Below are 15,332 nucleotides of genomic sequence, written 5' to 3'. Positions count from 1 at the left end.
TGGCTCTGAACTCTTTCCAACATGATGGAGCACAGTTGCCAGAGATCAAGAGGGCAGTGTTTCTCAGACAGGGGTGTGTGTGTGCCCCAGAGGCTGCGTGGTGGAACCTGACTGCAGGAGGGGGGAGGGGGAGGGGGAGAGGGAGGGGAGGACCTGGGACACCTGGCAGAAGGAAGTTGTTAACATCCTCAAAGGTCCAGGACAGCCACACATAAGTACCACCAAGAATGAGAAGCCGGCACACAGTGATGGCTCCCAAGATGCAGGCCGTAGGTAGGGGGTCCCGAGACCCCTCAGGGAGACTGTGTGGAAACACTGTGTGATGTCACTCAGAGGTCATTTACCCTCTGTGTGTGTGTGTGTGTGTGTGTGTGTGTGTGTGTGTGTGTGTGTGTGTGTGTGTGTGTGTGTGTGTGTGTGTGTGTGTGTGTGTGTGTGTGTGTGTGTGTGTGTGTGTGTGATGGGGCTGGGCATTGTCCTCAAGGCCAGTGCCCTACCACTTAAGCCAGCTTCACTTCCAGCTTTTTGGTGGTTTATTAGAGCTAGGTCTCACAGGCTGGCTTCAAACCCACAATCCTTAGATCTCAGTCTCTGGGAGTAGCTAGGATTGCAGGCATGAGCCACTAGTGCTGCTCTCCTGTTTCTGTTTTTGCTTTTTAACCATGGTGACTATGTGTTAGCAATGATGGGTGTATCCTCAATTAATACGTATGTGTAGGATGGGGGGTGGTCGAAGACCAAGATCCTTCACTAGGACAAGAGATTCAAAGCTAACCTGCAGTCTTGAGATTTGAACCAGGCCTTTATACTTGCTGGGCAGGTGCTCTATTACTTGAGCCATACCTCTAAGCCAGCTTTTTTGCTAGTTAATTAGAAATGGAATCTCACAGACTTTTCTGCCTGGGCTGGCTTTGAACTAAGATTCTCCACATCTCAGCTTCCTGAGAAGGAAGTAGCTAGCATTAAATTGGCATCCATTTCAAGTCAACTTCCTGCTCTTGTTGAATGGACTGAGGGATGGGTGAAGGGACATATGTAAGAAGTATGGATGGAGGATGAGTGAATGGATGGATACACAGGTGGATGGATAACAGATGATGAATGAATGAATAGACACATAATGACTGGCTGATGGAAGGATGATAGACATCTGACTCAATGGCTGGATTATGGGTGGGTGGGTGGCTAGATGGATGATAGATGAGTGGATGGATAGATGAGTGATGGAGAGATGAATGATAAGATGATAGATAAGTGGATGGATAGGTGGAAGGATAGATGATTGGATGGATGACAGATGGATTAATGAATAGATGGTAACAGGTGAATGATGCATAGATGTGTGATAGATATTGGATGGATGGATAGATGAATGAGGGGTAGATGGATGGGTGGATGGATGGATGAGAGTTGGATGGATAATTGATGGGTGACTGATGAATGGATAGGTACATATATGATGGATTGATAGATGAACGAGGGCTAGATAGATGGGTGGATGGAAGGATGAATGATGGATGGTTGAATGGATGACGAAGATAGATGAATGGATGATGGACAGATGGCTGATGAAGATAGATGGATGAATGGATGATGGCTAGATGGGTGATAAAGATGGATGGATGAAAGATGAATGAAAGACAGATAACATGGATAGATGATGTGTGAATGGATGGATGGATGGATGATGAAGATGGATAGATAGATGATGGGTAGATGGATAGACTATGGGTGGATGGGTGATCAATGGATGGATGATGGATGGATGGGTTATCAATGGATGGATGGGTGATGGATGATGAGTAAATAGATGGAATAAAGATGACAGACAGATGGATGATAGATTGATGGATAGATAGGTAGATGAATGATGGGTGGATGATGGGTGGAAGAATGGGTGGATGGATGATAGATTGATGGATAGATAGGTAGATGATGGGCAGATGAATGATGGGTAGATGATGGGTGGATGAATGGGTGGATGGATTGCTGATGGGTGGAAGGATGGATGTGTGGATGGATAGATGATGGGTGGGTGGATGATGTGTGGATGGGCGGGTAGATATATAAATGGATGGTAATGGATGATAGATAGTTGGATGGATGATGGGCTGGGTAGATGTGTGGATGGGTGCTGGGGAGATGGCTGGATGATACATGGTTGGATGGATGCTGATGGATGGAGAGCTGATGGATGGATGAATGATGGCTTGAGGACATGCACACACCTGAAAACCAAACCTGATCTCAAGCAAGAAGACGGGCAGAGGGATGGAGGCTCAGAGCCAGAGGCCCCGCTGCGGCCTCCACGCCACCACCCCTGCTTCCCGCTCATACCTTTTTGGCCCCAAGCTTCAGCGCCTTCTTCCTGGCTTCCTCGAAGTCCTCCTTCTGGCCGATGTTGGCCTGTGGGGTGGAAGCGAGAGGCACAGTGAGCGGGGTCGGCCCGTGGAGGGCTCCGCAGCTCGGGCTTGGGGCCGCACAGCCAGTGTGCTGGGGGGAGGGGACTGCTTTTTTCTGGGTAAGGGTGGGCGGAGCCATTCCTGGCACCTAGGTGGCTGAGACAGAAGCCTGGGGCCCAACGATGTCACCAGTGTCCCCTCCTTGGGCCTGGGCAATGCCACCCCGCGCTGCCCACGGTCCGGGGCACCCCGGGCTCCTGGCCAGGTGGCAGGCCAGCGGGGCCTAGACTCGGGGGCGCTCCCCAGCCTGTGTAGACGTCAGCGGCCAGACTCTGGCTTGCTGCCCAGGTCCCCACATGAGCTGACTCCTGCCTTCTGCTCACCAGACCGGAGAAATCTCCCCGGAGCGCAGCTGCAGGTGTTGGCCAGACAGGGCTCAGGCTTTTGGCTGTGCAGCGCAGTGGCCCGAGGGCAGATGGGCAGCACACACTGGACATCCACACAGTGTCGTCCCTCCCCAGGCAGCAGCGGCTGAGCCACGCCCCCACCTCCCTGGGCCCTGAGTCCGAGTCCCTGGGCCAGGGTCAGTTGCAGTGACAGGAACGGCTGCGGGGACAGCACGGGCCTCCCGGCTCCTCCGGCCTGCCTGGGTTGTGGTGACCGCCCCTGGAAGGGGTCTTTCCTGGAGAACGCCTCCCCCAGGGACCAGAGAGCGCTATGACCCCCGGCCCAGACCCCCCAGCAGCAGCCACAGTGACTCGGCATGGGGGGGAGGGGGTACTCAGGCCATTGGGAGTGTACCTGGGCCCCCCTGTGGTCACTCTGGGAAAAGCAGGGCTGTGATGGTGTTGATGGCGGTCTCCCCTGCTAGGTGGAGGAGTAGGTCAATGAAGCCCAGGGCTGGGAAGGTAGCTCAGTGGTAGAGAGCTTGCCTAGCATGCGTGAGGCCCCAGGTTCGATTCCTCAGCACCACAGAAGCAGATAAAGCCAGATGTGGTGCTGTGGCTCAAGTGGTAGAGTGCTTGCCTTGAGCTGAAGAGCTGAGGGACAGTCCCCAGGCCCTGAGTTCAAAAAACTGGATGCAGCCCTGCCTTGAAACCCTGACTTCTAGTTATTTGACCCCAGCATTGCTTTGGGGCTTGTTATTGTTGTGTTAACCTGGTTTGAGTTGGGTTTCTAGAATTTGCAACCCAGGGTCTTGAATAGGACAGCCATGTAAGGGTACCCGGGTATGAACCTGCTCTCCAGGAGCCACTACGAGTCACAACCATAGACCAGAAAATAAAGAATCGTCTTAGGACTGTTGAGCTCAGGTTCACAGTCTGCTGGTGGTTGGCTAGTTCCACTAGGGAATTTATGTTTACCTCAAGGGACCATTAAACAACTTGGAAATAAGATGAACAGAGCTAAGGCAATCTCAAAACATACCCACGTGGCTTAGTGGTAGAGTGCTTGCCTAGCATGCATGAAGCCCTGGGTTCGATTCCTCAGTACCACATACACAGGAGAAGCCGAAGTGGCGTTGCGGCTCAAGTGGTAGAGCGCTAGCCTTGAGCATAGAATAGAAAGGCTCAGGGACAGTGCCCCAGCTGGCACCTGCAGGACAGCCATCTTTCAGACAATGAGACCAAGCAAGCCCAGCAAGACACCTTTTCCTAGTTCTGGTTCAAGGCAGGTGTAAAGAGAAGGCTGGGCTCAGCCAAGGGGAGGGAAGGTGACAGACAGAGGGCAGGCTGGACAGACAGCATGACACACAGGCAGATGGACAGACAAGCTGCAAGTGCTCACCAGGTAGGCGATGACATCATAGCCTTGCTCCTTCAGCCACACGAGGATGCAGGACGTATCTAGACCACCACTGTAGGCCAGAACCACAGAGCCCTTGCTGGACATCTTGCCTGAAGGGGGAGAGGAGCCTGTGAGCACCCGGCGCCACCTCCTGGCCCGGCACAGGGAGGCCAGCGGGCTCCCCCCCCCCCCCCCCCGCCCTTCCCTCGGCCTGCCACAGTTTGTCCCTGGTCAGGTCACCACTGGGGAATTAGGAACAGCCAGTCCATCCTCCTGTATGCACCTCATCCCCGGAGTCCTGACCCTGCCCCACATGGGGCCTGGGGAGGATCCCAGGGGTCTTAGGCCAATCCCCAGAGCTGGAGTGAGCTAGCATCAAAGGCTAAATTGTGTGTGTGTGTATGCCAGTTATGGGATTTGAACTCAGGGCCTGGGCACTGGCCCCAAGCTGTTTTGCTCAAGGCTGTGCTCTACCACTTGAGCCATAGATCCACTGCAGATTTTATGGTGGTTAATTGGAAACAAGAGTCTCTGGGCTAAGAAGGTGGCTCATTGGTAGAGCGCTCGCCTTGAGCTGAAGAGCTGAGGGACAGCGCCCAGGCCCAGAGTTCAGGCCCCACGACCGGACCCCCCCAAAAAAAAAAAGTCTCAGGGACTTTCCTGCCCAAACTGGCTTTGAACCCCAATCCTCAGATCTCAGCCTCCTCATTAGCTGGGGTGACGCATGAGCCATCGGTGGCCAGCCTCAGAGGCTGACTTTGGACCAAGGCCAGTGGCTAAAGAACGGGCAGCAGTGTGCAACGGGGGTGGGGGTGGGGGGCCTGCGTCTGAGCCTCCTTTGTCAGAACTGCTCTGTGTGTCATACAAGACTGTGCCAGGCAGGGCCTCGGATGCGTTGTCCTGAACCCCACTACAACCCCAATAATGCAACCCCACCTAACATCAGACTCAGAGGCTCAGTGGTCAAGGCCACAGCTCTGAAACGTGACCTTGTAATCCCCAACTACACAGGAGGTGGAGATCTAAGGATCACAGTTCAAAGCCAACCCAGACAAGACGAATCTGGAATCTGTGGGACTCTTTTTCTTTTTTTTTTTAGGTCCAGTCATGGGGCCTGAACTCAGGGCCTGGGCGCTGTCCCTCAGCTCTTCAGCTCAAGGCTAGCGCTCTACCACTTGAGCCACAGCACCACTTCCGGCTTTTTTCTTTTTGCTTATGTAGTGCTGAGGAATCGAACCCAGGGCCTCAGGCATGCAAGGCAAGCGCTCTACCACTGAGCCACCTTCCCAGCCCCATCTGTGGGACTCGAGTGGTAGAGAAGAGTGTCAGCCTTGAGTGAAAAAGTTAAGCAAGAACACAAAGCCCTGAGTTCGAGCCCCACTGGCACAGAATGAAAAGAAGCTTGGGCTCTTGCCCAGCATGCACCTCACCTGCAGGAAGTGAAGAGGGTGGGGCCTCGCTAGCCCCAGGTGTGTCTCCCACCTGCAGCTCAATGAGCTTCATTCACCACAATTGCAGGCAAACTGTGTCTTCCAATACATTGAATTGGACCCCAGGCTCCTCAGGCAATATGACTGGGAAAGGTCACAGGTGTCCCGGGGCAGGCCTACGGGAGCCTGGAAGGCTCAGTTCCTGCCAGGGCTTCTACACTGCTGTGACCCTGTGTGCCCCTTCTCTCTGCCTGAGCTCAAAGCCACCCAGGGTGGAAGGGCTTTCCCAGAGTACCCAACATGGCGCCCCAGGCCTGGATGTGTGGACAGGTGGACTTTGGAGCCCGAGCACGTGAAGTTGAAGTCAGGACACGTGCCAGGGACCCTCCCAGCCCCAGGCCTCAGGCCATGCTGCCCTTCAGACTTATGGGGGAGGGGGGGGAGGGGAACAGGTCATGGGCTGGGACAGGGGCTGGTTCAGATAGGCCCCTCCCCCTCCCTCCATGGGGCAACAATTGCAGTCCTCACCCCTGCAGGGTCAGATTGCCCTGAACAGGCTGCTGGGCTGCTAGGTCAGCAGATGCACCCCTGGCAACCAAGGCCAGGCAACTGGCCTTGGAAGATGGGAGGGAGGTGGGGAGGAAGCAGGAAGGGCAAAGGCAGGAAGTACCTGGGCTTGATTGACAGCGTAGGTTCCTTGGGTCAGAGTCTGTCTTCACGGATGAGCAAACCACTCTGCAAAAAACAAAGGAACTCAACAGCCTGGCACTGCAGCCCAGTGACATGAGGGCCCTGAGCCTGGCCCCTGGGGTACCCCCAATCTTGTGAATCTTGCTGAGCAGGAAGCCTTGGGGTCTATGGGCCTGAAAGCATGTGAAGTGATGCCTCTTGCCTCTTCATTGAAAGTGTCCAATTTGGTAATGTTTTTCTTTTTTTGAGGGGGGGCAGTACTTAACTCAGGGCTTAGGCATTGTCCCTTAGGGTTTTTTTTGCTCAAAGTTGGTGCTCTACTACTTGAGCCGCAGCTCTACTTCCTGCTTTTTAGTGGCTAATTAGAGATAAGAATCTCAGACTTTCAGGGGCTGGGAAGGTGGCTCAAGTGGTAGAGCGCTAGCCTTGAGCTGAAGAGCTGAGGGACAACGCCCAGGCCCAGAGTTCAGGCCCCAAGACCAACACAAAGAAAAAGAAAAATCTCAGCCTCCTGAATAGCCAGGTGTGAGCCACCAGTACCCTGGACGGTTGGCAAGTTTGGGTTTTTTGTTTGCTTTTTGCCAGTCCTGGGGTGCAGGCTCAGGGCCTCGCCCCTGTCCTTGAGCTTTGTTTTGCTCAAGGCTCACTCTACCACTTGAACCCAATGCCACTTCCAGTTTTTTCTGTGTATGTGGTGCTGAGGAATGGAACCCAGGGCTTCATGCACACTAGGCAAGCACTCTACCACTAAGCCACCTTCCCAGCTCAAAACACTTGTTTTGACAAGTGTGAATACCCAATCAGGTCCAGACCTTCCATTTGGAATTCTCTGCATTTTACAGATGGGGAAATTGAGGCTTGGGTGAAGAACTTGCCCAGGCCCTACTTGGCTGGTGGCAGAGCCGGGACTCAACCCCCCATCAGCTGGTCTGGTAGGGACAAGGCCCACCCCTTTCTGGGAGGCTCAGGAAGGGAGGTTCTGGGCAATGCCGAGATCCTGGCTGAACTCGGCTCCCTGTCTTCCCAGGAAGGACCCAGCAGGTTCCCCAGCTCTCAGGCAGGCGCACAGCCCCCACTGGCCCTCACTGGCAGTGCAGTTGGCAGTCTGGCTCTAGCTGGCAAGGTAGGGGGGAGGGTATTTCCTGGGGCCCCAGCCAGAGTCATCTGGAATGTGTGCCAGGCACTCCTCAGCACCCAGGAAAGCTGTCTTGGCTCTCAAATGTCAGACCTGGCATGACACTAGATGGCATGGCGGTGTCTGGGGTCACTAGCATGTCATCTCCAGGTTCAGAGTCCCACTTCCACCTATTCACAAACAAGAGCTAGGGGAGCATGCCCAGGCCACGCCGCCTGGTCCCTAGGAGGCCTTGGCCTTTCCCCTTCACTTCACGCCTCTTCTACACAGCAGAGGCCTGAACGACTTGTCACCAATGGTCTTCTATTTCTCTGTGTGTGTACTGCAGGGCCCAGTGGAGAAGTGCAGCTATCTAGGCTATTCTTCTAGCCCCCAGACCCTCCTCCCCCAGAAGAGTCTCCCCTACTTGAGATTTCCACCTTCTAGTATTTCAGCCCTAGTGCCTTCCTTTGTGTCTGATAGAGCTATGCTGTGATTCCAACAGTGACCAGAAGGAGGCGCACCATCCTATCAGACTATAGCTTAAGAATACTGGAAGGTATGATACTGATTCAAGATGTATTGTACTCATAAACTGACAAGTTGAGTTGTAATTGTATTGTAACAACTACTTAGAGATGACAAAAACAGGGGCTGGGGGGCTGGGAAGGTGGCTCAGTGGTAGAGTGCTTGCCTTGCATGCATGAGGCCCTGGGTTCGATTCCTCAGCACCACATAAGCAGGAAAAAAAAGCCAGAAGTGGTGCTGTGGCTCAAGTGGTAAAGCACTAGCCTTGAGCTGAAGAGCTTAGGGACAGCACCCAGGCCAAGTTCAGGCCCCACGACCAGAACCCCCCCCCCAAAAAAAATAGGGGCTGGGAATATGGCTTAGCAATAGAGTGCTTGCCTAGCATGCACAAAGCCCTGAGTTCAATTCCTCAGCACTACTTAAACAGAAAAAGCCAGAAATGGCGTTGGGACTCAAGTGGTAGAGTCTTTTTAGCCTTTAACAAAAGAAGCTCAAGGACATTGCCCAGCACCTGAGTTCAAGCCCCAGGACTGGCAAGAATAGATAAATAAAGCAAGTAAATAAGTTAAAAAATAACAAAAATACAATTTTTTTAAAAAAGAATCTGGCTCTGAGAATCTCAGTTCAAAGCCAGCCCAGGCAGGAAAGTCCGTGAGACTCTTATCTCCAATGAACCACCAGAAAACCGGAAGTGGTGCTGTGGCTCAAGTGGTAGAGCGCTAGCCTTGAGCTGAAGAGTAAAGGGACAGCGCCCAGGTCCAGAGTTCGAGCCCCACCACCGACCAAAAAAAGAAAGAATCTGGCCTCAACTGTCGCTTGGAAGAACTGGATCTTTACAAAGTCTGGATTTATGGAAATGCCCCAAGGTGGCAGGCAGGAGACAAAGCAGGTTCCTGTCACATGAATTGTGAGGGCCATTCAGAACCTCCCCTAGGAACCCGAGAAAAGAAAAAGCACTTTCCTCCCCCACCTCCAGTACTGGGAGGACTTGAACTCGGGGCCTTGCTCTCAGTGGGCTTCTTCCACTCAAAGCTGGTGCTCTATCACTCGGGCCACATTTCACTTCCAGCTTTTTGGTGGTTCATTGAAGATAAATGTCCCAGACTTTCCAGCCGGGGGTGGGCTTTGAACCGAGATCCTCAGATCTCCGCCTAGGATTATGGGTGTGAGCCTCCAGGTCCAGGCCTGAAAAGCGCTTTGATCGGGTGAACTTGCCCTGAAGCAGGAACGACCAAAAGTTCAGAGCCTTTCAGAGCCGAAGCCGGCGCGGCCCGGCGCGGGCCGGTGCACGTGTCTGCCCGCGGGCGAGCCAGTCTCCCGGCCACGCTGGCCGCGCGCCCGGGACCCCGGGAAGCGCGGAGGGGGCCGGGAAGGGCTGGCCCGCCGCGGGCGGGCTGGGGCCGACGCCACCCCCGGCTCCTGGGCTCCGGCCCGCACCGTGGGCACTGGAGGGCCGGGCGGAGGACTTCCCTTTAGCCTCCAGCCCACCCCTCGGCTGCTCTGCCTGGGCGGGAGCTCGGAGGGAGACCCGGAGGAGGTGGGAGAGGACGGGGGTTTGGATGGGGAGAGAAGCCCGGGCCTGCGCGGTCCGCCCCGTCCCGCCCTGCGCGCCCCGTCCCGCGCGCCCCTGCGCCTTCGCACGGAGTCCGGGGCTGAGCAGACCCGGCCGCGGAGCCGGGGGGCTGGGAGAAGAGATCGAAGCCAGGGCTCTCCTGGTCTATCTCCAGACCCCCCCCCGACATTGCAAGAAACACCCGCTTCTCGGGGTTGAAGGCCGAGGCCGCCCCGGAACCGGCCTCCCCGAGCGCGCGGGAGGCGAAGTCAGCCCCGAGGTGGACACTTCCTGCGGAGGGGCGGCTCCCGCGGGGCCCGCCCGGCCCGGCAGGAAACCAGACGGGCGGCGCCCACCGAGACCGGGAAGGGAGCCCGGGCGGGAACCCAGGGTAAACTGAGGTGCCGGGAAGAGCGCTACGCCCGAGCCCCCGGGGACAAGGGCTGAGGCGGGGGTGGGGGGCTCTGCTCTCGCTGGGGGTAGACGGGGACGGGGCTGGGGACCCCGGGGGCCCCCTCCGGGGACAGCCCCGCGCCGCGGGGCCCCGCGACCCCACCCGTTCCCCCGACCCCGGGGTCCGTGCCCCGCCCAGGACGGACGCCGTCAGGACCCCCGCCAGGTGTGTGCGCAACCGGACGGCGGCGGCGGCCCCGCGGAGAGCCGGCCGCCGCGGCCTCCGCGCCGCTCGCTCGCTCGTTCCGGCCGGGGCCGCGCACAGGGAGACAGGAGGAGCTGAGAGGGCGGAGGGGCCGGAGGGGCTCCTTACCCGGTCCCAGGCGGCCGAGGCGAGCGGCAGAACAGGGCCGGGAGAAATAGGTGCCTCGGATTATAAGCGCAGGGCCCGGGCAGGGCGGGGACGCGGGGACACGTGGGGACGCGCGCGCGAGGCCCCGCCCCGGCCGGGCCCCCGCGGGGAGCCTCTCAGCGGCCAGCCCGGGTGGGCGTGGCCAGGCCTTGCCCTCCCTCCGGCCCCGCCCCCTCCTCTGTTAGAGCCCGAGTCCAGGCCCGGGTGGGCGTGGCCAAGCCTTGCCCTCCTTTCGGGCCCCGCCCCCTTCTCCCGTTAGAGCCCGAGTCCAGGCTCGGGTGGGCGTGGCCAAGCCTTGCCCTCCTTTCGGGCCCCGCCCCCTTCTCCCGTTAGAGCCCGAGTCCAGGCCCGGGTGGGCGTGGCCAGGCCTTGCCCTCCTTTCGGGCCCTCCCCCTTCTCATGCTGGGAGCCGGAGTCCAGGCCCGCGTGGGCGTGGCCAGGCCTTGCCCTCCCTCCGGCCCCGCCCCCTTCTCCCGCTGGGACCGGAGTCCAGGCCTGGGTGGGCGTGGCCAGGCCTGCCTTCTCCTTGGCCCCGCCCCTTCCCACTCCCATCCCACGGGGTCGGGCCTGGGCGCCCGGCGCGGCGATCCGCGGCCTGCCTAGGGCCCGATGGCAGCCCGGAACCGCGTGACTAGCAGAGATCGAAGCTGTCCAGAGCAGGACTGATGGAAGGCGTTCAAAGCGCAAAGTCGCCCAGGCCGGGGGAGCTCCGTGCCGGCGTCTACCCGCGCGTCCGGCGCCTTTCTGCGCCCCCAGAGCCCGGCACCTGCCCCTGTCTGCCCAGATCCCCAGGGCGCCCCGCAGACGGTGACCAGGGCTGGCCGGCGCTGACCCGGGGCGCGAGAGGAGGCTGGGGCGCACAGGGGCGAAGCCCGGTGCCCGCCGGACAGGCCCGCGCCCGCCAGGCCTGGCACGCAGCCCCCACCCCGGGCCGGGCCGGGGCAGCGGGCCCACCTCGCCCGGCTGCCGCCTGCTCCGCGATCAGCCTCCGTGCGGCCGCCGGGAAGCCGTCCTGCGGATCCGGGCGTCGGTTCCCACCCTCCTGCCCCGGGACAGGGCTCCTCCCGGCCTCAAGGCTGCTCCGAGCTCCCTCCCTCCCTGGACAGCCCGGGCTTCAGGGCCGCTCTGAGCCTTGCACGCCAGCGGATGCGAGGGAAGCGAACCATAAATGTTCACAGCTGCAGTGGAAGCCCGAGGGTTTGTCGCGTTTCCTGCCAGCCCTGTGGCAGGACTAGTTTTGGTCAGTTTGCATACTTTCTCCGGATTACCCTGTAGAAAATAGCTATTATTATCACCCCTGACTTAGAGGTGGTAACCACATGGGGCAGGGCGTCTTTCTCAAGGTCACACGGCTCATTAAGTGGTGTCACAGAACTAGGGTGCAGTTGCCTCTGCTCAGACTACAGGAAAGGAGCTGAGATTCCAGTCCCAGGTTTCTTGAGTGCTTGGGCCTTTATTCCTTGCTGCAGAAATAGCTTTTGCCAGCACAGGTTGCTCACGCCTATAATCCTAGCTATTCAAGGGGCTGGGATCTGAGGATTATAGTTTGGAGAAAGTTCAGAAAGCACTGTGGCACAAGTGGTAGAGCACTAAGGAGCTCAGGGACACCACCCAAGCCTAGAGTTCAAGCCCCAGGAATGGAAACACACACACACTCAAAAACCTATATAGATAAGCAAGATGCAGAGCTGGAAGAGCTGGGAATTAAGTTTTCTTTAGCCAATGAGTGCTCCAAATGGGCCAGACTGGGTGGACACCTCCAGGTGTAGCTGGACTGGAAAAGGCCTGGGGTCTGTGACACAAGCATGAACACACTGGTCATGTGAGATAGCACTTTGGGAGTTAGCTATGGCTGTTGCCAGACTCGACTGGAAGATGACTGGGTTTTTTTGTTTTTGTTTTTTTTCTGTCATGGGGCTTGAACTCTGGACCTATGCGTTGTCCCTGAGCTTTTTTTGTTGTTGTTGTTGGTCATGAGGCTTGAACTCTGGGCCTGGGCACTGTCCCTCAGCTCTTCAGCTCAAGGCTAGCGTTCTACCACTTGAGCTACAGTGCCACTTCCAGCTCTTCTGCTTCTGTGTTGCTGAGGAATCAAACCCAGGGCCTCATACATGCAAGGCAAGCACTCTACCCCTGAGCCACCTTACAGCTGTTTTGCTCAAAGCAAGTGTTGTACCAATTGAGCGACAGCGCCACTTATGGTTTTCTCGTGGTTTGTTGGAGATAAGAGTCTCACAGACTTTTGCTGCCCGGGCTGGCTTTGAAGTGCGATCCTCAGATCTCAGCCTCCTGAGTAGCTAGGATTACAGGCGTGAGCCACCGGTACCAAGCCTAAGATGACTGGGAAGCCTTGGGTGGGTGGACAGGCAGAGACCTGTTTTCAGGCAATGACTCAAGTCATCCATTCAGAGAAGACCCGGCATGCCGGGACATCTTTGATGGTGGTAATAAGTCCTTAGTTTCCATGGAAGTGCCAAAAGACATCACTACTACATTGTATGAGCAATGCTTTATAGTTGTCAGTGTACAGCTCTTGCTTCTCTTCTTTCAAATTTACTTCTGAATATTTTAACACGTGTGTGTGCTGGTACTGGGGCTTGAACTCAGAGCCTTGCACTCCTGCTTGGCTTTTTCCCTCAAGGTTGGCACTCTGCCACTTGAGCCATACTTCCATTTTTGGCTTTTTGGAGATAAGGATCTTACCCAACTTTTTTTTTTTTTTTTGGTCCGGTCGTGGGGCCTGAACTCTGGGCCTGGGTGCTGTCCCTCAGCTCTTCAGCTCAAGGCTAGCGCTCTACCACTTGAGCCACAGCGCCACCTCCGGCTTTTTTCTTTTTGCTTATGTGGTGCTGAGGAATCGAACCCAGGGCCTCAGGCATGCAAGGCAAGCACTCTACCACTAAGCCATCTTCCCAGCCCCATTAAGTGCTATTTCTACATTTATTAAAATTACACAGTTTGTGCCTTGAATCTACAAATATGGTGAGTTACATGGACTGGCTTTCAGGAACTGAATTAAGCTTACAATCCTGGAATAATTATATGTCAAAATAAATTTTAATATTTTTATAACAAAAAAGATGCAGGTCTAAGCTTTGGGATAAAAAGAGACATTAAAGATATAATTAAGCACACTGAGTAGACTTCATTGAATTCTGCTTCTTGTTTGTCTGACACAGGGCCTCAGTACATGGTTCAGACTGTCCTGAAACTTGTGATCCTCTTGTTTTGACCTTTGAAGTGCTGAGATTACAGGTAAATTGCTACCACACTTGGCTGGGTTTTCTTGTTGTTGTTGTTATTTGGTTTTTGGTTTTGGTTTTCATGTGTATATGTATGAACAATTGAACATTTGAACCCTCACAGGGCACTTGATGAAAGGCAGGGAACTACTGTTCATTTTTGTAGGTGTAATAATAATGAGACTGTAGTTACTTTGGGGAAAAAACACTCTCAGTTTTAGAGATGTCTACACAGAGATACTAATGACTGGAATGACATTAACAAAAGCTTTGGTGGGCTGGGAATGTGGCTCAGTGATAGCGTGCTTGCCTAGCATGCGTGAAGCCCTGAGTTTGATTCTGCACGTATGAGGCTCTTGTTTGCTCACTTGCTGCTCCTTAGAGATGAGCCTGTCCCTTCCCTGTCCCCATCAGATTAGCTCCTGTCACAAGTCAGCTTGCTGCCACATAGCAGAGATGTGTCCGCCCACAGGACAGAAGGGCACGAGGCAGGCTCTGGTCTCTCCTTCCTTCACCCTGAGGTCCTCTTAGCCTAGCTGGCCATGGCTCTGCTGTACCTGGCTGCAGATACCTAGCCTGTGTTCTTGAGGCAGAATAGGGAAAATGAAGTGTGGTGAACAACAGCCAGGAATACAAAAACTCAGCTGAAAACAAATACAGGCGGACTCTGATCTTCACCCATTAACTTCCCTTAAGATAAAGGGATTACGGGTTGGGAAGGTGGCTCAGGGGTAGAGTGCTTGCCTTTCGTGCATCATGCTCTGGGTTCGATTCCTCAGCACCTCATAAGCAGAAAAGGCCGGAAGTGGCGCTGTGGCTCAAGTGGTAGAGCACTAGCCTACAGCTGAAGAGCTGAGGGACAGCGCCCAGGCCCAGAGTTCAGGCCCCACAACCAACCAAAAAAAAAAAAAAAAAAAAGATAAAGGGACCAAAGTTGTTTTAGGAGGAAATGAGGCTGGTGGAAGGCAACTCAGAAACAAAGTATTTAGAGTCCTAGAAGACGGCGGGATGCCTTCCTTATCTTAATGATTAAGCAACTGTGTTAATGGCAGGATGCATTCTTTCCTGGGTGGAATGCCCAAAATGTGCAAGAACTAAAGTGTGTGATTCTAGGAGTATTTAGAGCAAAGACCACTGCTTAGAGCACCGCAGCACTTTGGTGTCAGAAGCCCCTCCTTTATCATATCAAAGTCTCTGAGGCCGAGAGCTCCACACCTCCCCCTCAGAGCATGAACTCTGCTAGGAATGTGCCTCCGCCTTTGCGCTTTTCATCTGCTTGCTCACTTACTAAAGCTGGGCCACGTTTTCTTACCATTATGACCGGTCCAGAAATGATTCTGAGATTAACATCAAGGACTCAAGTGAAGAGTCCTTACTTTCAGAGGGAAACATCACAAACCTCCTGCATCCGGTGACCTCCTCGCCAGCCCTCTCCACGCCCCAGGGCCAGATCCTCCTTGCCAGACTGGGCTTTCAGACTCCAAACCCAAAGTCCTGCATTAGGTCCAGCTACTCACGCTGATGTGCCAAATAGAGATGTGGTGAGCGGGGCATTAGTGGCTCACCCTGTATACCTAGCTACTCACGAGGCTTAGATCTGAGGATCGCGGTTCAAAGCCTGAGTGGGTAGGAAAGTCCGTGAGACTCTTACTTTCAATTAACCACCAGAAAGCTGGAAGTGGTGTTGTGTCTCAAGGCGAGTAGAGTACTAGCCTTGAGCAAAAGAGCTCAGGGACAGCTCCCAGGTCCAGAGTTCAATCCCCACAACAGAGCGAGAGCAA

General features: G+C 55.4%; 1 protein-coding gene across 1 annotated transcript in view; it reads right to left on the bottom strand.

Annotated features, from left to right (window-relative positions):
* Positions 1-10,332, bottom strand: part of Ass1 (argininosuccinate synthase 1) — a 49,264-nt gene extending 38,932 nt beyond the window's left edge. Inside the window, exons 1-4 of the mRNA XM_070014849.1 lie at positions 10,271-10,332; positions 6,291-6,355; positions 4,191-4,300; positions 2,338-2,406 (exon numbers count right to left, since the gene is read on the bottom strand). Coding sequence (XP_069870950.1) covers positions 2,338-2,406; positions 4,191-4,295 — 174 coding nt within the window. The 5' untranslated portion in view covers positions 4,296-4,300; positions 6,291-6,355; positions 10,271-10,332. The remainder of the gene's footprint in view (positions 1-2,337; positions 2,407-4,190; positions 4,301-6,290; positions 6,356-10,270) is intronic.
* Positions 10,333-15,332: the final 5,000 nt, after the last annotated feature.

The sequence above is a fragment of the Dipodomys merriami genome, unplaced genomic scaffold, assembly GCF_024711535.1.
Source record: "Dipodomys merriami isolate MVZ:Mamm:240054 unplaced genomic scaffold, mDipMer1.0.p SCAF_11, whole genome shotgun sequence".
NCBI classification, from domain to species: domain Eukaryota; kingdom Metazoa; phylum Chordata; class Mammalia; order Rodentia; family Heteromyidae; genus Dipodomys; species Dipodomys merriami.
This window is presented reverse-complemented; position numbering and strand designations above follow the sequence as displayed.